Raw genomic sequence first — 24366 nt, 5'->3', positions numbered from 1 at the left:
TTTTATTTAAAAATTTTAAAGAGAATATTTCAAATGTTCTTGAATTATTTATTATCCAATCAACTTTATGTTAACAAATATTACTTTTTAGTTGTAAAGTCTTATGATCTATAGTACTTTGCATTAGTTATGAATAATTAGAATTATCCTTGTGTTGAAATATTTATTTTTTCTTGTTTTCTGTACAATTATTGCATTTTTATTTCGTGATAAGTTCTGATTATTTCTTTTGATAATTATTATAATACATAGGTTTAATATGAAATAAAAATAGAAATCTAATTAAAATAGTATATTTTCTTATATTGTTAGTTATATGAGATTTTTTACATTGTTTTTAGGAGTATGTTAATTTATAATTATTTGATTATGCCGTTACGTTCCAAGGCACGAAGCTACCGGGTTTGGGTACGTCGAGCTGAAAAAAATGAATGAGATCAGAAGAGGTAAATCTCTTGTACAAATGTGCTATACCTTCGCTGTGATTTGGTCCTGGCATCCCATTCTAATCTTTGCAGCTGTCGCAGGTGCGTCCAACTTGAAGGGTCCCTCAAGACCGGCGTCGATCCTTGCAGATTTTACCGCTTCCCGAATGGCGAAAAGGGCCGAACATGCGAGAAACAGGGGTGGTTCTCCTACAGCCTTCGAAGAATACACGGCCCTGGGATTCGATGCTCCTTTCAGCAAAGATACGTTGAATTCGGAAGGAATATCTCCGAAACCGGGGATCTTGTAGGCGCCCGGACCTCTCGTGAATATCGTTCCAGTTGGAGAGTACATCATCTCCTCCATGACGAATAATCCGTAACCCTGCATGAATCCACCCTCGATTTGTCCAACATCAATTGCAGGATTTAAACTATCACCTAGAATTAATTTAATATAATATATAATTAATACATAGATGAAACATATCTAGTTGCTTCAAAAGCAACATGGTCATGTTTCAACATTGTTATGGTAACAAAATACATACATTCAAGTTGTCAACTATAACAATTGTAACTACTTGGTTACTATTGACGATATTTACCTAAGTCCATGACAATGTCAGTTCTTAAGACCTGATGATCTCCAGTCAAGCAATCCACTTCGACTTCCGTAATGGATACTCCGCAAGTATAATAATTGAAGGCGTTTCCGGAATTCGTTTCCCAGCTGTAACCAAGACCAGGAGTCTTGTAGAAACCCGTCGCTGATAAGCTGATCCTTTCGAAGTACGCAGCGTTGATCCACTCCTCCCACGTCCCATTGGGATTATTCGACTTAATCACCTTCAATCTTTCATTGATGGTATTGCAAGCGTCCTGCAAAAAGGGTGGTAAATTCGCGAAGATATTGTATTTTTAATCAAGATTACCAGAATAGCCATTCCATTCAGATCCGAGCTGGCGCTGGCTGCGGTAGGAGAAGTATTAGGTACTTTATCTGTGGCCGTTTCGACGATGTGGATCATCGAGATGGGAATACCAAGAGCTTTACTCGCAACCTGGATCATCTTTGTATGCAACCCTTGTCCCATCTCCGTTCCTCCGTGGCTGATCAAGACAGAGCCATCCCGGTAGATCAACACCAAAGCTCCACCTTGGTTCAGGAATGGAAGAGTGAAGGCTATTCCAAATTTGGTGGGTACGACTGATATACCACGTTTCTTCCACCGGTTTTCCCTGAAACCAAAGTTCAGTCACCTAACTCTCACAAAAATCTATAAGTTTTGCATACTTATTGTACTCATCTATGATCCGTTTTCTTCTGGCGTAATCCGAGCTCTGTATACATTCATCCCAACACCTGCTCAACGTGCAATTGGTCAAGGTTTGTCTGGACGGCGTAACATCGTTCTCAGCATACAAATTCAATCTACCCACTTCTACAACATCCTTCATTAGATACTCAGCAACCTCTCTGAGGATGGTTTCAGCGACGAACATCGCCTGCGGTCCTCCGAAACCCCTGAAGGCAGTGTTCGACGGTAAATTCGTCTTGCACACGTAACCAACAGCTCTGGCATTCGGGATTTTGTAAGAGTTTTCGAAGTGCAACAGAGCACGTTCCATCACCTATCAAAAATATGCAAATGAAAGAGTTAAATCATGTTAATTACCGGTAATATCAAAACTACTTCAAATTTCAATGTTATCAAAGATTTTATAATATCTACATTCAAGATGAGTGCCTGAAATTATTCGATAAGATTATCAAAAATTACAATTAGATTTTTTTTTGTAATTTCTCTCAATTTGTGAGGTCAGCGAAATTCCTTTCCTTCTTTTTCGATAAAACCTGTCATTTAGATGATAAGAAACTTTTATTGAAACTTCAGGAACTAATGCCAATTGACCTAAAAGTTTAATAAATAGATTCTAATCTAATTGATAAGTAGAAATGAACTAGTTCGGACCAATTCAAAATATACAAAAGTAGTAATCTTATTTAGACAATGAAATGATTGACAATGAATACTTACAGCTATTGATAGATCTCTAGAGTATCCTGCGTTGTTGTAGATGTCCATGTCGCATCCAAGTAATCTTCCATCATCGTCGAAACCGACTTTGTACTTGAAGAGGAATGGATGTCTTCCGCCTGAGATCATCATGTCTTCATCACGATCCAACATAATTCTTACTGGTCGATTGTAAATGGAAGCGGCGACAGCTGCTGGGACTGCAATCATGGCAGCCCTCGATTCTTTCCCTCCGAAACCACCACCTAACCGTTTCACTTTTGTTACTATTCTGTTTTGATGAACGCCCAGAATTCGAGCAACCTCCGTCTACAAAAATAAGAAAGCTATGGTAGTCATGGAGATTATGTAATTAATGACAGAGTAAAATTGTCATCTCAAGCTTTATGTTAATTGTTAATTAATCGTGTCTCTCACCGTAACTTCAGAAGGATTCTGAGTGGAGCAGTAAATCTCGAATTCATCGTCCTCTTTCTTCGGAACAGCAACAGTGCATTGCGTTTCCAAGTAGAAATGCTCCTGGTAACCGATCCTGCAATCACCTTCGATGATGTGAGGAGCGTTCCTTAAAGCCTCGTCGACGTCGCCATTGGCAACCTTACGATCGACTCCCGAGAAAAACGATTTATGTTTGATGGCATCTTCGATGGTAACGATAATTGGATCCAATTCTTTATACTCCACTTTAACTTTCCTTGCAGCTCTTTGCGCCGTTGTCTGATCTTCCGCAACAATAGCACCGATGAACTGTCCTTGACTGGTCACGGTTTTGCTAATGAATATCTCCTCATCGTGCATCACCGGACCTACCTGGTTGTATTTCAAATCTTTAGCTGAAATGAAGCCGGCGACACCAGTCATAGCTAGAGCTTCGCTAGGATCGATGCTGAGGACGTTAGCGTGCGCTTTCGTGCTGTAAACGAAGGCCAAGTAGAGTTCGTTCTCAAAGTAAGGGATGTCGTCGCAGTAAATAGCTTCACCGGCGGCTTGCTTGTAGGCGGAAAGGTGAGGAATTGGTCTTCCAACAGTGTCCGTCTTCTGCTGCGTCTCTGGAACCACTTGGAAATATTGGGAACTTTTTGGGACGGTATAATGGAAACCTTGCAAAGCGCTCAAGTCTCTTCGATCTACAACCGCCCCATACAAATCTTGAGTTATCCTCAAATAACTACGGAAGAAGAAGCTCAGAGGAAGAGCTCTACGGTATTGAATCATACCACCTGGAGCGGATGGCGGCAGCGGTAAGTCTTCCATCAGGAATCCGTAAGCTTTCTCCAAAGTCTCCTCATTCCAAGGAAGACCTCTCAAGTGTTTACTAGTCTTCAAAGCTAAAACCGTAGTTGGAGCCATCCCACCGAAAGCCAAATCGATGTTCTCAATTAGTTGGTTATCATCAAAAGAAACATTAATAGCTGAGTTAACAATAGCTATATCATCATCTCTTCTCCTAGCTTGTTTGTACGCGTAAAAAAATTGAGACGGTTTAGTGAATGGTATGTTTATTGACACGAGGATTTCGGTTGGATCAACTATGTTTCTTCTGTAACCGGTGAAGAAATGCTCATCCATCTTCACCGTCCGTTTACTACTTTTGCTTTGCAAATTCAAACCGATTTTGGCTGCCATAAAGATTGGGTTTAAATCCGATATGGGACTTCCAGTCATGATGTTACCACCGATTGCGGCGACGCTTCGAATTTGCTTACCAGCAAACCAATGGAGCATCTCAACGATTGCTTGAAAGATGCGCGTTTTGTGCTTAACCTCATGTCTTATCAGTTGCCTTAAATTAATTTCCATTTGTTGCAGCGTCAACGAAGCTCCTAAGGTGACTCCTTCAGATGTTACTTCAAAGTCAACCATTTCGGGTATTGAAGTTGGATTGATCAACGTTGGATAAAAGAAGTGCTTGAATTTAACTTCGACTCCGACCTCGGTGTTTCCAACGATGATTTTCGCGTCTGGATGAGAGTGTTTAAGCTCCAGAAGATCCTTAATATGCGTCGGACGGAACCAGATGACGTTTTCGTTCTTGAAGTAAAGGGTTTGCAAGTCGAGCGCGTTGGATTCCTTCAATTCCGGTGGAAAAATCGGCTCCTGGCTTGGATCCATCGGAGTGAATTCTGAAGTTTCAAAAAGGACTTCTTCCGGATCCTTCTGCTTCTTCTTCTTGCAGCATTCCTCGCCCATGGGACATCCATTACCATTGGTCATCTGCCCATTCTGCTGCATCAGTTCCCAATCTTCCGTGAAGGTTTTGTAGCCTTCAATGATAGGTCTGTAACCTGTACATCTGCACAGATTACCTTGGAAGGCAACCTCGAGATCTTTCATTGAAGGTTTCGGCATGTTTCTGAGTAAAGTGTACATGGACATGACGATGCCCGGAGTGCAGAATCCGCATTGGGAACCGTGAGCTTTGGCTATCCTCTCTTGCACCGGATGAAGACGTTTCTTCGTCGAACCTATACCTTCTACAGTAGTAACAGCCAGTCCATGCATGGAACATACTGGTGCCAAACAGGCGTTAACCGGTAAATGGCTGCAAGCAGAAATCTAAAACGTTAGTGTTTCTTTTACTTCTTTCACAATCTTCGCACATTTACTTGACTTTCCGATTTTCTCTGTCGTACTTGGAGACCATCACCGTGCAGGCACCGCAACCTCCTTCCCCGCAACCTAACTTCGTCCCACATAATCGAACTAATACAATCGTTTAGGAAAAAAAACAAACTTATCTGAAGGTACTTGGCAAATAGTAATAGTTTTTAACCCAAATGATTTCAAACTTGCAACAATAATGTAAAATCATGAAAAATCGCTGTATACTAATAATTTGGTTTGTTACACCTTTATACAACTTCAATTAGAAATGTTTTAAGGGTAGTTTTTACTCAATTTCTTAGTTTTAAGCAAATTTTCGGAGACTTTTATTTTCGCTTAAGTTTATATGTCGGCTCAATGGTCTAGGGGTATGATTCTCGCTTTGGGTGCGAGAGGTCCCGGGTTCAAATCCCGGTTGAGCCCAAGTTTTTTTTTGTTAATATCCTTACAAAATTAATTTATTGTATCATTAAGGTACAATTATTACCTATTTCAACAAAGATCATTGAAACATTCAATTATTAACTTTTAGCACGCACGTTTTTGTAATTTAAATAATCGTTATAATCCTTAACATTAGAAAATTGCAGCAAGCAAATATTGTGTAAATACAAAGCAAACATAAATTTTACATGCACTTTGCATCTGAATTGCAGTTCAAAAATTAGCTACGTCTGTTTGTGCTCGTTGCAAATCGCACAGTGATTTGACAAATTTCACAGTAAGAACATAAATAATTGCCACGTGTGCATGTTAAATTTTGATAACAGTGGATAATTTAGGAGTTTTCTAACTGTTCTTTTTGAAAATACACAAGTAATCTTATTACGTTGTATTTGTTATGTCATAAATAAATTGGATGCAACACTTTGCTTACATAAGACTTATTGCATTGTTTAAAAGGATACGCTTTTTACGTAAGTATTCGAGCAGCGTCCATTCTGGATTCACCTGATTGTCCGAAACCTGAAAAAAAATACAAATTATCAACGGAATCTTATTTTTAGATTGATTTACAAATATTTATAGATTAATATAATTGTGATTGAAATTGTATTAAAAATAGTTATAATCTACAAGTATTTTCTTTGTTTAAATTTGATTTAATCACAAATTAATCTAATACGTATAATATATACACTAACAAAAATCTGGCAATTCTGAAAAAGTGACAAGTTTTTACTTGTCACTTTTGTTGCAAAATTGAAACAAAATTTGTATAACCAAATTTTCAATTTATCCATGGTTTCAATAAACTGTCTACTACTAATTTACTTGTCACTTTTGTTGCAAAATTGAAACAAAATTTTCATATGCAAATTTTCAAGTTATCCATGGTTTCAACTTATCAAAGTGTCTTTTTACAAGTAGTGTTCTTATTCAAACTTGTTTTAATCACAAACTAATCTAATACGAATAATATATACAAAAAAGATAAAATTTTCACTTGTTACTTTTGTTGCAAAATTGAAACAAAATTTTCATATGGTAATTTTCAAGTTTTCCATGGTTTCATTTATCAATGTGTCTTTCCAATACGAAATAAACTATGTCTAATACTAATCTACAAGTAGTTTCCTTATTTAAATTTGATTTAATCACATATTAATCTAGTAGAATATTATATACAATTTTTTTTATATTAAATTGTCACTTGTCACTTTTGTTGCAAAATTGAAACAAAGTTTTAATATGCAAATTTTCAAGTTATCCATTGTTTCAATTTATCAAAGTGTCTTTTTACAAGTAGTTTCCTTATTCAAACTTATTTTAATCACAAACTAATCTAATACAAATAATATATACAAAAAAAGATAAAATTTTCACTTGTCACTTTTGTTGCAAAATTGAAACAAAGTTTTCATATGCTAATTTTCAAGTTATCCATGGTTTCGATTTATCAATGTGACTTTTCAATACGAAATAAACTATGTCTAATACTAATATACAAGTAGTTTCCTTATTTAAACTTGATTTAATCACAAACTAATCTAATACAATACGAAAAAAACATAAAATTGTCACTTGTCACTTTTGTTGCAAAATTGAAACAAAATTTTGATATGGTAATTTTCAAGTTAACCATGGTTTCAATCAATTAATCTTTCCTATGCGAAATAAACTTTTGTCGTTTGGGTTTAAAAAAGTTTATAATAATAGTTGGTACTCTTGGGGTGCTTTTTCAAGACAACGTAGATACTTTGATAGGTTGACTAAGACTATGCTCATCTTAGGTTTTTATGAGACTATGCTCGTCATATTAAGGTTTTACTGAAACTATGCTCGTCTTTAGGTTTTTATGAGATTATGCTTGTCCTCGAAGGTTCTGCTGAGACTTTATTAGTCTTTAAAGGTTTTACTGAGACTCTATCTAAATACTTATTACTTACAAAGTTAATTCTTTTTAATACGAGGTGGGAGTAGGGCTTGTATATATTCATGATTAAGCGTTAACAGGGGATTCTGCCTTGGTGGATTTGTTTATTATAAGACCGGGACAAAATCCTATGCATTTGTTTATATGAAAAAGATGATTGATTACGATTGTACGTGTAACAATCATTATGTGTTTATAATAAGTACTTGAATTCGGAGTAAAGGTATAGGAGTATTGATAGGAATGTTTACGCTTGGTCCCCTTTGTTTACATTAAAGTGTATCGAACTGGGATCACGGTAGAGGTTCTATTATGCTGATTTATATGTTTATATAATAATGCGACTAAGAGTCGCCTTGGATGTCTGTAGTTCATTAATACACTATATTAACAATAACAATTACAATAATAATGGTTGGACACAACACTATGTCTACTACTAATCTACAAGTATTTTCCTTATTTAATTACTAAAACTTGATTTAATCACAAACTAATCTGATACGAACAATATATACAAAAAAATAAGATAAAATTTTCACTTGTCAAGTTATCTATGGTTTCGATTTAACAATGTCTGTTTCCAATAAGAAATAAGCTATGTCTACTATTAATTTACAAGTATTTCCTTTTTTAAACTTGATTTAATCACAAACTAATCTAATACGAACAATATATACAAAAAAAAGATAAAATTGTCTCTTGACACGTTTGTTTCAAAATTAAAACAAAATTTTCATATGCTAATTTTCAAGTTACCATGGTTTCAATTTATCAATGTCTGTTTCCAATACGAAATAAACTATGTCTACTACTAATCTAATGGAATATTTTATACATTTTTTTTTTGTTATATAATATTTTCACTTGTCACTTTTGTTTCAAAATTGAAACAAAATTTTCATATGGTAATTTTCAAGTTATCCATGGTTTCAATTTCTCAATGTCTGTTTCCAATACGAAATAAACTATGTCTACTACTAATTTACAAGTATTTCCTTATTTAAACTTGATTTAATCAAAAACTAATCTAATACAAACAATATATGCAAAAAAAAATCAGTAAAAAGTTCACTTGTCTCAATTGTTACAAAATTAAAACAAAAATTTTATTTACAAATTTTCAAGTTATCCATGGTTTCAATTTATCAATGCGTCCTTCCAATATTTAATAAACTATGTCAATTATTTTTTCTCAAATATTCTAAACAACCTTTCTAAACTTGTTTTCTAGAGATTGCTCAATCAACTCCACAATTTAAATAAATTAATAGTGTATTGCGTAGTAATAAATCAAGTATATAAAAAGTAAACATTAACGTATCAAAAAGTAAACATTCTTTATAGTAACAAAAAATACAAGTTAAGAAAATTAATGTTTCTTTACTTTTTATACAAGAAATAATCAAAAAATTTCAAGCGTGAATTAGCATTTAAGTTTGAAAAGTTAAGCAATGTTTATAACTGTTATAATTTGGAAAGGTGATTAGGATGAACAGGACGATTATTTATGAATGATACAACAACAATTCTTTTTCTGAAATATATTATTAATCTAGTGAAAGTAAATTTATAAAGGTTTATTTTTATGAATTCAATTTACTAAACAAATTACAATACATATCATAAATATTCAATTCATTTCTAGAAAAGTGAATGGGACAAAAATATTATTACTTTTTATTCGAAGCAATAAAATTAATGCATCTTTATTATTTTATTTCAATCTTTGAATATTTGCAAGATTTCAAATTTTTGTAATTGTAAATATTTAAAGAGTTGAGAAATCATTTTTTGTAATCATGTTTATATGAATAAATTCAATGTCAGCGTTTTTTTTTTAAATTAATTTACATAAATGTAATTCATACACGAGTTAATAAATAGATAGAAAAGTTTATTTATCAGTTCGTTAGTAAATTGTGTACCTTTTTTCCGTTGACGAAGAAGACGAGCGTCGATTCCTCCGTTGGAATCATCTTCTATATTTCACAATTTTGTTGGATAATCTTCTTGAAACTTTGTAACGATGATGACTTTATATTTATGACACTTTTTTTTTGTTGTTGTTGTTGGATATGAATTGGTGGAGGTGGAGGACGTAAATCCTCAACGGAAACCGAAGCGAAACTGAACTGAATCGAACTTGCAACATACTACAAAACTCGAACGCAACACGAATCAGTTATCTCGGTTGACCTTTGCAGCTTGCATGTCCTCAGTGCAATTACCCCATTCCGCAAGAAGTATAATGTGATAACTGACGCACATAAAAGTGTCATTATTTAGAAAAAATAATATCAATGCCACAAATGCGCACATTTTCTGTAAAAATCTGAAAAAATCATATTTGATCATTTGTTTTACATAAGGAAGAGTCTACAATTGCGTATCTTCTAATTCAAGTACTGTTACGTTAGTTTCTGACCGTAACATATCAATTCTCTTAATTTAATTGCGTGTCTTTAACTTTTTATTTAATTACTCGATAACGATGCAGGATAATTATATCATCGAATACTCAAATTAAAGATGAAAGTCTCGTCTTTCCAACAAGCCAATTGGCAAGTTTGTGCTATCATCCGTTTATCTTCTACAAGCTGTCCATTAGGATGGACACGGATGCGAATTACATAATTGTACAACAATCTTAAACTGGAAACTGCTACTGAAATTTTCTCAATTTTTAGCGAAAATTTATTAAAAACTTTAAAAATTTTATAGAGATAACTCAAAAAGTTTATATTTTTTACTTAATATCTTGAATGTTATGTAACTTGTTTTCAGATTTTATTATCGTATTTTAATTGATGAAAGTTTCTGAAAATTACTGAAATTTCCTAAATTTTTTGCGAAAATTTATTAAAAACACAATTTGATAAAGATTTTAGTACTTTTTCCTTAATAAATCAAAAAGTTTATATTTTTTCTCAAAATCTCGAAAGTTATGTAACTTTTTTTCAGATTTTATTATCGCTTAAGAAAAGGCTTCTTAAGAACAAATAAATATGTGTATAAATACAGGAATTCCATTCTCAATGACCTGTAATCTGTAAATCAAGATAACTTATACTTTTTTATCTCGACAAATATTGAATGAAACATAGATAATGTGTAATTTTATTGAATTCTAACATAGAAAATGACCTGTATATTATACAATTGAAATGTATAGAAATGTTCTTAAAAGAAACGTTTAAATTCGGAAGGCAATGTAATCTACATCTAATCGAATTCAAATGCTTGTGTTCACAAATTTATTTAATTTTGCAGATACGAAAATTTCTTATCAAAAGCAAACATTGTGAATCGATAATTTCCTCGAAATTCGTGTATTTGCACATTACAACAATGACCGCAAATTTGGTAAATAAAGTTTAAATATATCAGAGAAATTAAAACTTTAAATTATTCTAATTATAAATTTTACAGTCAGTTTGCAAATCAAGATCATAAATCCATGATTTTGATAAAAAAATATAGTCAGTTTCTATTTGTATACTTGATAATTTGGTATTATTAGATTTTATAACAATTCAAATAGTAATAATTTTGTATTTATAAATTAAAAAAATATTTATTCAAATCACAATTAGATATTTTTATGAAATTAAATGTCTCAATTATCAAAGTCGTACGTTTTTGTTTCGTTTTAATCACAAAAATTGCAATCAAAATGTTTCAGGTTCATTAAAATTATAACACGTTTCTAAATAAAACAGTAATGTTTATTATTTAAATTGAATCTTGCTTATTAGACAAATAATCGCTGTGATAAGTACAAATAAACAAAAGTGTTAAATATAAGTGATTATATAAGTATATCATAAATTTGACAGTAAATCATTTGAACTTCTCAAAGCGTTTTATATAGGTTAATTATACTGCATCACGAAAATCTTATACGAAAGGTCGTTGGTTCAAGTTCCAAAAACCAACAAAAAAAATTGTTGGGGCCGATAAACCCGAAAAGGGGTAGAAATAGGGTCAAAGTGATTTATATCAATAATTGATATAAATCTCTTTATATTTATAAAAAAGATAAAAAACAAAGTGAATTATATATATAAATATAATAATTTTCATTCATAATAATAGAAATATTGACTGATTTTGTCATTAACTGAAAATTTTGAATTAACGTCATAATAAAAAAAAACAATTGCAAATTACTATGGTAATCAAATAACTATATATAAGTTGCTACATATGACATAAATACTTGTCAAGAGTTATCATCACTTGTCAAATGCATGAATTAGAATACAGTGGAACCTCGCTTAACGAACAAAGTGAATTGTAAGAAAAACGACTCGCTTAACGAGCGACGTTTCGCATAACGAGTGACGATAAGAAGAGAAATCCCGGATTGCGCGCCTGCTACAACATTTTCAAAACTTTTGTACACATAATATGTGTATTTTTGAATATGTTTCACTGTAAGAGTAAAAATCCGAAAATTTTGTAACGGATTAAACTCGTTCCACTGTATACAAAATTATTTTGGGATAATAAAAACTAGAAAGGAAAAGATTGAATTTAATACTATACAATTTATTTGCTATGTTCTGTACAATTTTTTTTTCAATCATTAGAAGACACAAGTAGAAAAAAAAACATATAATCATAACATATGTGTGGGAAGAAAGAAAAGTAAAAACGAAAAATTAAAAATATATAGGATTCTTTACGGAATACATCACAACGTTCTCATTTTCTTTACTTTTGCTGTTTACCTCGAATTATTATGCACGTATATATATACATTTTTAGCGCTTAAATCTTTAGTTCAATTTTCTGTTGGCAACGATCAAACGAAACTAGTATCACATACAAGTTTCAACCGAAACAAAAAAAAAATAATAAAGAAGACAAATTATAAGAGAATTGGTAAATCTAAATATCTACTATTTACACAACGGAATACTCTTAAAACAAGGAAGATAACGGAACGAGAACAACAAAAAACAAAAAAAAATGCATTTAAAATCATTATAATTATTTTTTTTCGCTTGCTTCTGATTATTTCCATTTTCTTTATATATAAAAATAAAATGAAAGGGAGGTCGCGTCGCTCCCTTATATTCTTTTCTTTTGTTTTTTATTTCAGGCCCATTCTTCTTTGCAAATAAGAGCTTCTTGAGGTTTTTCGCATTTTTCTTGTTCGCAAATATATTCGCAAATACATTTGACTAGGATTTGATTACTTTCTTTATCTATATTTGTATCATCGTCGTTTTCATTTCTCTCTGAAATATATTATCCGGGAATTGTTATGGATCTGTTGTAGTGGAGGCAGCACGAGACGTGACGCTAAACTTTTGAATGGTTTCTATTGATGTTTTCTAAGGACTCGTTGGAGTTGGCCGAGTTTCCTGAACTTATTCCACCTGAAATTTAACATTAAGAATAACATATTAATACTGTATTAAATAACTGCAAACCATACATATCTGCATCTATGGATGCATAAGTTTAACAAGTTGAAGGATGGTGAAAGAAAAATGTAAATAGTATAGTGTTTTGAAAATTACATTACCTTTGTGGTTTCTAAAGCTATTCCTATTGCCAGTTTTCTTGTAGTCTCGTCTATCCCTTTCGTCTCTGCCGTTGTAAGGGCTGTAGCTCCGATGTGGCGGACTGTAGTAGCTGTCTGGTGGTGATGGGGTGTGCCTATCGTAAGGAGAGTAGGCTCTGGAATCCGGGGAATATCGGCTATTGATTGGTGGAGAAGACATTCTGCCTAGAGGAGGTGGGCGATGGTCGCCAGGGAACATGTTTGGAGGAGGTGGCATGAAAGGAGGAACGCCTGGCATTGGTGGAAATGGTACACCGGGTGGGGGTGGCAGGAAATGGGGCATCCCGGGTAGAGGAGGCGACGTGGTCAGATCCCTTCCACCGAAGAGCAGCGGCGGCGAAGCAGGAGCCTCCATGTGAATCGGCGACAATGTGTGATCTCCATTCATTTCCAACGGACCTAAACCTAACGGAAACACATTTATCAATATTGCATATGTATTTTCTAGGTTGAATTTAATTGTTCAACTTTGACATTTTCTTTCAGGAAAATGGTGTAGATTTTACGTTAAAAGTAGGCTCATTGGAAAAGCCATAATTTTATCTTTAATGTTCATAGTTGGCGTACGTATTTATCGAATAATTAAAATGTATAGACGTAAAAACGCTCGGTCACTAAACATTAAATAACAGTAGTTATGCATAAATAACTTCAAAATAATAAAACTCTTACGGTTTTGCGATTTGTCCTCATTGTTCAAATTCCGTTCACGCAACGTTAGCCTATTCCTCAGTTGCGCCGCTTCCTGCTTGGCCTCCTCCAGCTTCCTTTCCGCTTGACGTGCAGAAACCCAGCTCTCGTGCGCCTTCTTCTCCAACACCGAAATCTGGCTCTTCAAGTCTACCTCCTGTGACACGATTTCTTGCTGCAAAGTACCATTCTGCGCTCTGAAAACAACATCATATTATTCACAAAAACTACTGGATCTGTAGATATAAAAGTCTTAATAAATTACTTGTAATTTTGCAATTCCTCCTGCATAAATTTAATTCGTTCGCTCGTTGATACGGCCTCGCCCTGCTTCTCTGACCATCTCGACTCGTGTTTGTTCAATTCCCTGAAAAAAGAAAATAACAAATTGTTTTAAATGATATTAAAAATATATATATTTGTTTTGCATACTTTTGCATTTCCGCTTCCTTTTCCTTGAAGTAGTTGCCCAGAACTTCCAGTTTGGTGAGAGCCTCCAGTTTCTCTTTATCCGCTTCCTCGTACTTCTCCTTGTAGCATTGCCTCTCCTTCATCGAGTTATCCATTTGTTTCTCGTAGCTGCTGATTGCCTCCTGATTCCTCTGCAGATGCTCGCTCAAAAGCTGCTTCTCTTTCTGTAACTGTTTCATCTCCGCCTTTAAAGCGTTCAAATCGAGCGTCGATTTGGAATCGTCGCCGGACTTGAGCGACTTCTTTAACAGATCGAATTCGCTAGTCTTCAGCTCCAGATTGCGCCTGGTCTCTTCCAAGCTCTTCTGAAGCTTCGCTATTTCTGCATTCAGGTAACCGGTCTTCGCGGTGTGACTCTCCCTGAGCTTATCGCCAATTTCCTTCAATTCAACGATCTCCGCCTCGTACTTGCTTTGGCTCTGTTCCTTTTCTTCCTCGATCTTCAGCAAATTCAATACCATTTTATCCAGCTCCGCCTGCAGATCCATCACCTTCTTGTTGTTGATCTCCAGCTCCAGCTGAAGCTCGTGATTCTCGGTGTCCTTCTCGTTCAAATTTGCGTTTATCGTGTTGATGGTCATCTGTTGCTCCACCAGTTGCTTCTGCAACTGCTCGATGTTGTCCAACAGCGTTTCGCTCTTGTTCTGTGATCCCAACACCTCGGTGATCATCTTGTTAAGCTCTAATCCCAATTCCGTCGAGTTCTCCAATTCCTTCTCCAGACATGCCACCTGCTCCTCCAACGAATTCTTGTTGGCACAGATTTCCTCTAGTTTTCCTTCGAGTTCCGTTATTACAGCGTTGTAGCTAGCGTTCAGCTGCTCCTGGTTTTCGCTGCTGATGCCATCGGCCACTTTATCGGTGAGCAGTTGGTTCTCTGCTTTGGTCACCTGCAACGCCTTCTCCAAGTTGTTAACCTTCGCGACGAGCGGCGCTTCCTTGTTCATATTGGTTATAACCATGTAACCCCAGAGGAAGATAACAGTTATCAATCCGGACACGGTGATGGTGATGATCAGATCGCCGATGCGAGCCCAATCGAAGAAACTGGATTCCTCTTTAGCGGGTTTCTCGTCCACGTTGCAATGCGTAAGCAATGGATTGGCGTTGCAGGATCCCTGCACCTCCTCTTCAACACTCTCCTCATTTACAGGAGATTTCACATTCGTAGATTCTGCAATCTCTTCAACACTGTTAATGTTTTCGCTTTCCTCCCTTTCCAATAATTCCTCGCTGGTTTCCTCTTCTTCAATTGGATCCAATTCCATTATAGGTTTATCAACAATTTCCTCCTGCTGATAATCTTCAGCAGTTTTGATTTCCTCTTGTTTAACTTCATCCACAATAGGTTTGATCTCCTCAGGTTTAGGAGAGCTGAAAAACCAGGAATTATCTTCAATCTGCGCAGCTTCGTAACTGTTATTGTTATCATCCGGTTCTTCTATTTTCGGCAATTCACTTTCTTTAGAATCAACATTTTCAACTACATCGGAATCCTTGACTTCACCGTAATTGGAACTCGCTTCCTTCAAATAATTCCATCCAGAGTTCAGCATGTTCATTGTTAAAGACGGAGCATCCTCTTCCACCGCAACATCTTCCGATGCAGGTAACTTTTCCTCTAACGACGCTGTAACATCATCTTCTGCCACAAGATTCACTTTTAAGTCATCAGATAAAGCAAGTACGTTTTCAGTCAATACTTCATCCACTTCGCCTTCAACCTTAACATCTTCTTCCACTGGTAAGTTCATCTTAAAATAATCACCTGCAGGCTTTTCGAGTAAGACATCTTCCTTAAAATCTACGTTTTCTGCTGACATATCCTTAACATTGTTCTCTTCGGGTAAGTTGACTTGCTCAGCAATAGCTTCAGGCATCGTCAATTTACCGTCATCCTCGGATAACTTATCTTCGTTATCATCAGTTAGAGTTCCATTAAAAGTGTCATCAGTGTTAAGAGCGTTTTCAAATTTAATTTCTTCCACTGGTTTTTCGGTGATGTACTCGACTTTCGAATCTTCCAAATTATCTAAAGGCTTATCGGTGATATATTTAAAATCAAAATCTTCAGGTTTCACTTCAACTTCATCAGGTTTGATTTCTACCGTCGGTTTCTCTTCCAGCAAGAAGTCTTCAGCCGGTTTCTCTTCAATCTTAAAATCTTCGACTGGTTTCTCTTCAATCTTGAAGTCTTCGACTGGTTTCTCTTCAATCTTGAAGTCTTCCAATGGTTTCTCTTCAATCTTAATATCTTCGACTGGTTCCTCTTCAATCTTGATGTCTTCCAATGGTTTCTCTTCCATCTTAAAATCTTCGACTGGTTTCTCTTCAATCTTGGAATCTTCCAACGGTTTCTCTTCCACCCGAAAATCTTCCAGGAATTTGTCTTCCTCTTTGACGGTTTCAACTTCTGCCTCCGACTTCTTCTCTTCATCCGATTTTTCAATTTGCTCTTGCTGTTCTTGTTCCTTTGGTATCTCGTTGCTCGCTGCTTCCAGAGATTCGGGTGCCTCTGTCGCGGCGTACATCACCGGAATATCCGTCTGGAGTACTTTACTGGATTCCGGCGCAGAATCATAAAAACTTGAAGGCACATTGGTGACAGGCATAGGCATCTGAGTTGCGCTTGGATTGACGGGAATCGTTGTTCCGTCGATGACAATATTCTGGTCGTCGACGACCGTGGACGGCTTCAGCTCTTCGGGGTCGAAAATCACATTTTGAAGGGAAGGCACTTCTTGCGGATCCGCGAACTCGGTGTCCACCAGGAAATGCGGATTCTTTACAATGGTGCGCTGCTCCCTGAGGTGGCCCACCGGTACGTAACCCCGTTTACCATTGTAGCTGGCGCCCCACACTCCCATGTTCTTACCTGCAGATTTGCTGTAGATCTGCAGATCCGCGTTCCTCGGAAACGAGAGCATACCCTTCTCCATTGCGGAATAGTTCAAAATCGATTTAGCCGTCGCTATAATCTCTGAAACAAATAACATATCATTAATCACCACACGAAATACAATCTATTTAAATTTGTTATACCAAACTCAGTATTAACTAGCCCCGAGTATACTACCTTGTGGTACACTTGGTATAATCTACATTCAATAGTCTTTTGCAATGATTTTCGGGTTCATAACACCCTGAACTTTGCTTTTAAAGTAAAATAAAAGCAAATTGCGTTTATTTCGATTCGTTATTGCCCGTTTGTTTGTTTTATACGAGCGTTTGTATAAATAAATGGTAATTGCGTTTGAATACATGCAACATTTCGATCTTATAATTATCCAATTACAAGTACTTTCCGTCGCCATCGTCATTGTCTCATCGCTCGCTCGTCTTTTCCTGGTTTCGCGCAAAGCCTCAAATTATAAACCTATTAATGGCACCTTGCATGCACGTCTTAAATAACTTATGGCACACTTTAAAGCCAAATGGAAAGTGTGCCGGAGCTATACAAAGTAGCCCCATTTTCCAGCCGTGAAATATTCATAGTTTACCTAAACAATTGGAGCACTTAACGAGACAAGATAAAAATGAAAGAAGAAAAAACTCGTTATGCGAAATTTATTATTAATTCGTGCAATATCTTAAAAGATTCTTACAAAAAAATCAAACATTTTTATTGTAAATTAGATAATTAAAGTGCAAAAAGCAATTACATCACTCTTCATTTATTTTATGTAAAAGTTCCAAAAAAAAAGATCAATACAGAAAACAAACTTTACAAATGTTTGTTTATTTTTACTCCGTGATCAAAGATCGCTACGATTGTGGCGCCTTCGAGTTATTTACTTGTTGCCAAGGTGCCAAACAATTGATTATACTTTCTCCAAAACGTGCTACATGCAATTTATGAATGATTCAACACAGAAATACGTTACGTTCAAAAAAAAAATATCGATTTCATATAAAAATTATATAAGAATATTTGTATTAAAATTGAAAAGAAATTATATTCTTAATCTCTTTGTGATATTGAATCATGTGTATATTTAAGAAACAGTACAAATATAACAAAGGACAAAAGTACCAAATCTGGAGTTCAAGAAGCAATTGATAAATTAAATATTTAGGTTTCTAGAAATAATCATGGGAAGGTAAACTAAATCTAATTTTAAAATGGTTTATAGAAAGGAACTGCAATATGGTAATAAGGAATTCAGCTTTGTTAAGCAATTCATGCAATTGTATGTATATTTCCATACAAAACCAGGCCTTTCCTTGTGATTAATACAGCTTAAACATCTATATATAACCATTGAGACCCAATTTTCCCTGATAACTGTGATAGTGAATGCAAATTCAGTCATCAACCAAGAAAAAAAAGGATATCCATCCAAAACATATGAATTATTGGCTGCAAATCTATGATACTTTGGAATGTATTGAAGCACCTGCATTTGTTTATACATTTGGGGCCTCTGACGTTAGGTAAATACGTGCGAATATAGGTTAATTCGATTCACGATTTTGATATCTTATGTTTTTTTTGTTGGGGATTCTCACCTGAACAGTCGGGGTTAGCGCAGAGGCGTTTATCCGAGACGGCCGTGTGCGTTTCGTATGCATTTTGGACGATGAAAAGGGCAAAATAAATTAACTTTAAACTGGTCATTTTGGCATCGCACTTTGACAACCACTTTCACGAAAGCCACATCACTGTTTCGCACCAACTGACATTTGATGACCACATTGTATTTATCTTTACCCTCGCACCATCTCTCGGCAGTCATAGCAATCTTCAATACTTCCAAAGATAATCCAGATGTCTCTATAATCTGGCTTGAAACATTAAAATTTCGTTAACAAATTGTTGTTGAATTAATAGTTAAAGTTTAACATCAATTTAAAACTTATTATTTCTTGCAAAATTATGTAAAATAAAATCATATTATTATATAATATTGTCGATGATAAATATAAAGGTGAGTATACACTGTGTGACAACTGTCAAAGTAAAACCTATTATGCAATAGCATTTGTACTAACTTAACGTTAGTTAAACATCAATACCATACTAGAACTCTTTCGTGTAAATAGTGTTGCATACAAGTAAAATTAATTTCTGAATTTCTACATTTTACTAAATAAATAAAACAATATAAGAGCTCTGTTTGGTAAATATTTGAAAGGAAATCGAACTCAAATCAATTAAATTACAAAATAATCAATTATTTCCAAATATTTTGTACCAATTTGAAGGAAACACTTATGATCAATAGTCTTGCAGTGGATTTACCTTAAGTTTTTTTTTTGCAAATTTCGTTTATAATAATTTCAAATCAACGTATATTATTAGTAAAGTTTTAAATAATTAAAAAATACAAACTGTTATTTTACTTAAATTGTTACAACATACAGTAAACAACAAGACTTTTTATTTAATTAGGTTTATTACATCTTCTAGAAAGCAATAATCGAGGTTTTCTGTTTTTTCGACATTAATTTACTGTTAATTTAAAACTTATTATTTCTTGCAAAATTATGTAAAATAAAATCATATTATTAACTAATATTGTCAATGATTAATATAAAGGTGAGTATACACTGTATGACACCTGTCAAAGTAAAACCTATTATGCAATAGCATTTGTACTAACTTAACGTTAGTTAAACATCAATACCATACTACAACTCTTTCGTGTAAATAGTGTTGCATACAAGTAAAATTAATTTCTGAATTTCTACATTTTACAGAATAAAACAATATAAGAGCTTTTGTTTGGTAAATAGTTGAAATAAAATCTAACTCAAATCAATTAAATTACAAAATAATCAATTATTTCCAAATATTTTGTACCAATTTGAAGGAAACACTTATGATCAATAGTCTTGCAGTGGAATTACCTTAAGTTTTTTTTTTTCTAAATTTCGTTTATAATAATTTCAAATCAACGTATATTATTAGTAAAGTTTTAAATAATTAAAAATTACAAACTGTTATTTTACTTAAATTGTTACAACATACAGTAAATAACAAGACTTTTTATTTAATTAGGTTTATTACATCTTCTAGAAAGCAATAACCGAGGTTTACTGTTTCTTCGACATTAATTTACTGTTAATTGCAAATTATAACATTGAAACGTTACAAGAAATGTAAAATAAAGAAAACACCAATATTTGAGATTCGATTGATTTCAATAAACATACTTTAACGTTAATTTACTTAATAGATAACAAATAGTTAAAACGTATATAAATTTTACTGTTGGCAACAATCTTTTCATCTCATAATTAGATATTTAAAATTATTATTGGTAAATAAATAAAAAATACAGTTGCAGATTTTTACTTCTTGGATATTAACTTTATCCAAGAAGTACGTTTCTTGGAAGACGTCTCGTTGATGGAACGAGTTTTCTGCTTCTTAATCTGATTTGTTTCTTTTTTGCTACAACAAATAAAATAATCATGTTCGTCCTCTTTTTATTATATCATAAATATGGAACAGCTTATCTTTTCCTTTACACGACTGGTTTATGCCACTTTTAATGCTTGATTTTTTTTTATATTGGAATCGTATCTGTATTTGTTAGGAGATTTTCCATAAAAGTGTGTTCATCCACAGCAAAATGTCATTGACTTTTACATTCTTCAGTTTTTCATGATTAAACTTGTAATTGTCTTATGGTAACATATAATTGAATGTATTTTCAAGATGGTTTAAAATGAAATAACAAATATAAATATAAAAAGTTTTATTTATTTTAATAAATAGTGTGTATTATTAAATGTGTATGAAAAAAAAAAATTAAAGACAGAGATTATATTTAAGAATTGCTTCGTGCGAGTTGTGAACTCCATCATCTAATCTTTAAAATTGAAGAAGAAAACAGAAAAAAACTAGACGAACGCTGATGCGAAGTAATTCCTAAATGGCAACGAAAATTCAGCCTCGGATGCATCATCTTTCAGCTATCAAATATATAAATTGTCTTTTAGTTGGTGTCGATTTCATGGTCAATGGGTCCCATTAAAGAGGCGTTCTGGCGAATCCTCGACATCAGGCTTGACGCGAACCTCGCTATCCCCAATCTGCAAATAGTTCAAGAATGTTTACAAAAAAAACTGTTAAGATGTTAAGTTTTTGGTACGCCTTACGGAATTTGCGTGGTCCGCCTTACTTTTCTGCATCTTCCTCTCTTATCCTTGGAGAAGCCTTGCGCGCATTTGTAATGAAGGATCTCGCCTAAAGCCGTGTGCGTCGGGGCTTCTGTACCGATGTCTTCGGCAGGAACTATGGCAACGTTCGTTACAGGATACGTCTTCTTATCGTCCTCCGCGTCGACCTTGACATCCACCTTCATGGTGCTACTAGCTTCCTCTTGCTGCAAGAACACCGGAATCATACCGTTAACCATCGCGGGTTTCGTGGCGTTCTCCGCATTTACGACTTCCAAAACCTTCTCCGTCGTGCTCGGAGACACGATCGGATAGGGATGTTCGTTTCCTTCCGTGGTGACATCCGGTTTAGATGTCGTTGAGCTAACGGTGGGTTTTATGGTGAAGACGGAATCGTCGTAATCGTAAAAACTATCGTCCTGTAAAAAAAATCATTACAATCTTAAACTATAATAAGATTAATGCTTACTTCATCAACGGAATCGTCGCCGAGGATTGTGATGATCTGGAAGTCTTTCAGATGGACGTGGATGTTGTAATCTCCGGTTTGCTTCTGGTCGTAGGTGGCGGAATCCTTTTTCGATCTCGGTGCGGCAGATACCAGAAGGCAGATGGCCAGGAATTGCACGATTCTCAGGTGCATTTCGCTTTCTTCGTTTGCTTCGGTACTTCTTTAGTTGGCAGTTGATGCTGGACTGCTGATGTCTCCGGTAAGGTCAAGAAATGGACACGCAGCACAAGTGGGAGGTTTTTTTCTTCTTCTTCTTCTTCTCTTCCACTGCTTCTTCGGGCTTGTGTATTTATTTTGTAAACTTGATTAAACCGCTACAGGTCTTCGAACCTTATTTCTCTCTCTTCACCTGGAGAGATCATCGCATGCATGCAAAAAAGCCCATCACCCGAGGGCAAACGATCACAAACACACGCGTTCCTCTCGTTCTACAGAGTGTTACCAATACCGTGACCCTCTTTTTCTTATTCAGAATCACCTACTTATGATGATGACTCAAACACAATCTGTAAATATGTATTGATTCCTTGTCTTTTTTTTGCTAACGGAAATTTTTTGAGCAAATTTGAATCGATCCAATACTATGGATATTATTCATATTTTACAACAAAAAAAAACACTACAATTAAAGCCGCAAAGAGATTTCGATAATGATAGAAATTGATATGTATTTATCAAAAAACGCAAAAGAAACTTCTTATTACAGAAAAACAGCATGTACCAGAATTATGAGAGTACGTTTATTAGATACTCATATTTTCATCTTACATCATATTTTCATCTTTAATTAGCACACTCAATGATTTAATTAGTTTTTTTTAGTTAACGAGTAATTAGATAAAACGCGAAAGCTTATAAAAGTATCTAAAAATTGTCAAATCTCCGTTAGTAATTAATATTACGTTATAATTATTATACCAAAATATTCATAATAGAAGAGCACTTTTTATGTAATCATAAAATATTTATAAAGTAACTTAGTTTATATGTATAGTAATTAACAATGTATAAAAAATCACCATTTTTCAGTTAATAATACGAAAATTATCGAAAACAAGTATGTCATAATTACATAAAACGATAAAACAGTTCATTTTTCAATTATTTTAATTTGATCAAGACGATAAGTGTAAGATAACATTGCGATTTATATTAAATTGATTCATCAATTAATTATGGAATTCCTATGAGTTTTTATTAATCACATTTAATTGGACGTTACTATGTAATTGGAAATACTCGTAAAAACTTGGTTTTGGAAAATCCTTAGAAATTGTAGTAGGATTGTGAATAAATGAACACTCTGTATGAATATCCTAGTTTCAAGAAATTACACATAATTGGATTGACCATCGTTTAGCTGTTCTAATTTACTTCACGATCCGGTATTGATTATTTCAGCAATCGAATCGAACTAGATCCTTCGATAAGAGGAGAGTTCAGTAGGTCAAAATTGAGTGAGAGAAATTAAGAATGAGTATACAAAAAAAAAAGTGGGTAATAAAGATGGAAGATGAAGAGATGAAGAGAAGGAGAACTCGTTAATTTGGCGATGATTTGTCGGTCATGTAAAGAAGCTGCTTGTTGTTATTGTTTATGATGATGATTCCGTTATCCACGGAGAAATTCCAGCTTCCGCCGCCGTCGCCGTCTTCGGTTTTACAGTTAAACCGCCTCAGATGCGACGAAAAACGGTTAAAATACAGTCGGTTTGAAGGATTCGCGTGGATCGGTCGCAGCAGGATGCTCTTACTTCTTGCTATCAGTTTGACCGTCGTCGGGACGTCGGTCCTCTCCCATCCTGCACACGTCAAGTACGACCAGAGGCAGGAAGGAAAGGTGAACGTGAGGACGGATTTCGAGAACTTCGTTATCCTGGTGATTTCGCCCTCGCAGAAGGGAAGCATTCCGTCGACACTGGGTGGAGGTGCAGGAGGTGCGAACGACCTTCTGGACTTCATCTTCAGCAGGGCGAACGCGGCGGTAAGGAACAACAAGAGGAAGCATTCGAAACCGGAGGCTGTTTCCGGTAACGAAACCGAAGCGTTCATCGAGTCCAAGACTGCTCCGTATCACGTGGATATCAGCAAGAGCAATTTGGCTAAATTGCATCCGGGTGATGAGGATGGTAACGGGGATAAGGTGCTGGTATCGCCGAAGATCGCGTTGCTGAGGAACAAGAAGCGGAGGAGGATGAGCAGGGCTTACGTTCTATCGGTTCCCGGAGAGGAAACGATGGTTTTGCTGAGGAAGAACAGGAAGTTGAAGGAGAAGGCCGTGGAGACTGGAACGAAGAAGGAAAAGTTGAGCCTCCTCGGAGCGGAATTCGAGCAGTGCGGACCAGGATACGAGAGGGATGCCCAAGGAATCTGCAAATCCTCCAAGAACAACTGATCTTAATGTCGATCGAAGCTTCTATTTATTAATTTATTTATTTATTTTTTCTATTTATTCCAATTAAACGTTCAACATACACTCGACTTCTCTCATTGATTTATATACCAATCACACAAAAAAACTAAAAATATCAAAGTAACTAT

General features: G+C 34.8%; 2 protein-coding genes and 1 non-coding gene across 6 annotated transcripts; 1 reads left to right on the top strand and 2 right to left on the bottom strand.

The window, feature by feature from the left end:
• Positions 1 to 313: 313 nt before the first annotated feature.
• On the bottom strand, positions 314 to 9616 carry LOC108556639 (xanthine dehydrogenase). 3 transcript variants are annotated; one of them, XM_017912833.1, is made up of 10 exons: positions 9377 to 9616; positions 5980 to 6037; positions 5074 to 5170; positions 2885 to 5009; positions 2468 to 2776; positions 1723 to 2060; positions 1361 to 1667; positions 1034 to 1307; positions 475 to 866; positions 314 to 418 (listed from the first exon to the last, which is right to left on the bottom strand). In XM_017912833.1, exons 1-10 carry the CDS (start codon positions 9425 to 9427, stop codon positions 368 to 370), a joined length of 4002 nt encoding a protein of 1333 aa, XP_017768322.1. In that variant the 5' UTR covers positions 9428 to 9616; the 3' UTR covers positions 314 to 367. The 3 variants fall into 3 exon arrangements, with proteins under 3 accessions (XP_017768322.1, XP_017768324.1, XP_017768325.1); XM_017912835.1 differs by having other exon boundaries at positions 2885 to 5023; positions 5068 to 5170; positions 9377 to 9408; XM_017912836.1 differs by lacking the exons at positions 5980 to 6037; positions 9377 to 9616 and having other exon boundaries at positions 5068 to 5148.
• Trnap-ugg lies at positions 5423 to 5494 on the top strand. The gene has a single exon. It is a non-coding gene; the product is annotated as a tRNA-Pro (tRNA).
• Positions 9617 to 12301: 2685 nt separating the features above from the next.
• Positions 12302 to 18876, bottom strand: LOC108556638 (transport and Golgi organization protein 1). Of its 2 annotated transcripts, XM_017912832.1 has the most exons (7): positions 18697 to 18876; positions 16341 to 17167; positions 14149 to 16310; positions 13982 to 14083; positions 13699 to 13913; positions 12988 to 13431; positions 12302 to 12838 (listed from the first exon to the last, which is right to left on the bottom strand). In XM_017912832.1, exons 1-7 carry the CDS (start codon positions 18803 to 18805, stop codon positions 12762 to 12764), a joined length of 3936 nt encoding a protein of 1311 aa, XP_017768321.1. In that variant the 5' UTR covers positions 18806 to 18876; the 3' UTR covers positions 12302 to 12761. The 2 variants fall into 2 exon arrangements, with proteins under 2 accessions (XP_017768321.1, XP_017768320.1); XM_017912831.1 differs by having other exon boundaries at positions 14149 to 17167.
• Between the last annotated feature and the right edge of the window lie 5490 nt (positions 18877 to 24366).

The sequence above is a fragment of the Nicrophorus vespilloides genome, unplaced genomic scaffold (genome assembly GCF_001412225.1).
Source record: "Nicrophorus vespilloides isolate i.1.1-1 unplaced genomic scaffold, Nicve_v1.0, whole genome shotgun sequence".
Lineage (NCBI taxonomy): Eukaryota > Metazoa > Arthropoda > Insecta > Coleoptera > Silphidae > Nicrophorus > Nicrophorus vespilloides.
The sequence above is the reverse complement of the archived record's forward strand: the minus strand, read 5'-3'. Positions and strand labels throughout refer to the sequence as shown.

Coding starts and splice junctions, on each gene's coding strand:
- LOC108556639 (XM_017912833.1), bottom strand. CDS start 9,427: ATGATTCCAACGGAGGAATCGACGCTCGTCTTCTTCGTCAACGGAAAA. Junction 6,038..9,376: donor TCTTCGTCAACGGAAAAAAG/GTACACAATTTA, acceptor ATTTTTTTTCAG/GTTTCGGACAATCAGGTGAA. Junction 2,777..2,884: donor AGAATCCTTCTGAAGTTACG/GTGAGAGACACG, acceptor TTATTTTTGTAG/ACGGAGGTTGCTCGAATTCT.
- LOC108556638 (XM_017912831.1), bottom strand. CDS start 18,805: ATGACCAGTTTAAAGTTAATTTATTTTGCCCTTTTCATCGTCCAAAAT. Junction 14,084..14,148: donor AAGGAAGCGGAAATGCAAAA/GTATGCAAAACA, acceptor TTCTTTTTTCAG/GGAATTGAACAAACACGAGT. Junction 13,914..13,981: donor GAGGAATTGCAAAATTACAA/GTAATTTATTAA, acceptor TGTTGTTTTCAG/AGCGCAGAATGGTACTTTGC.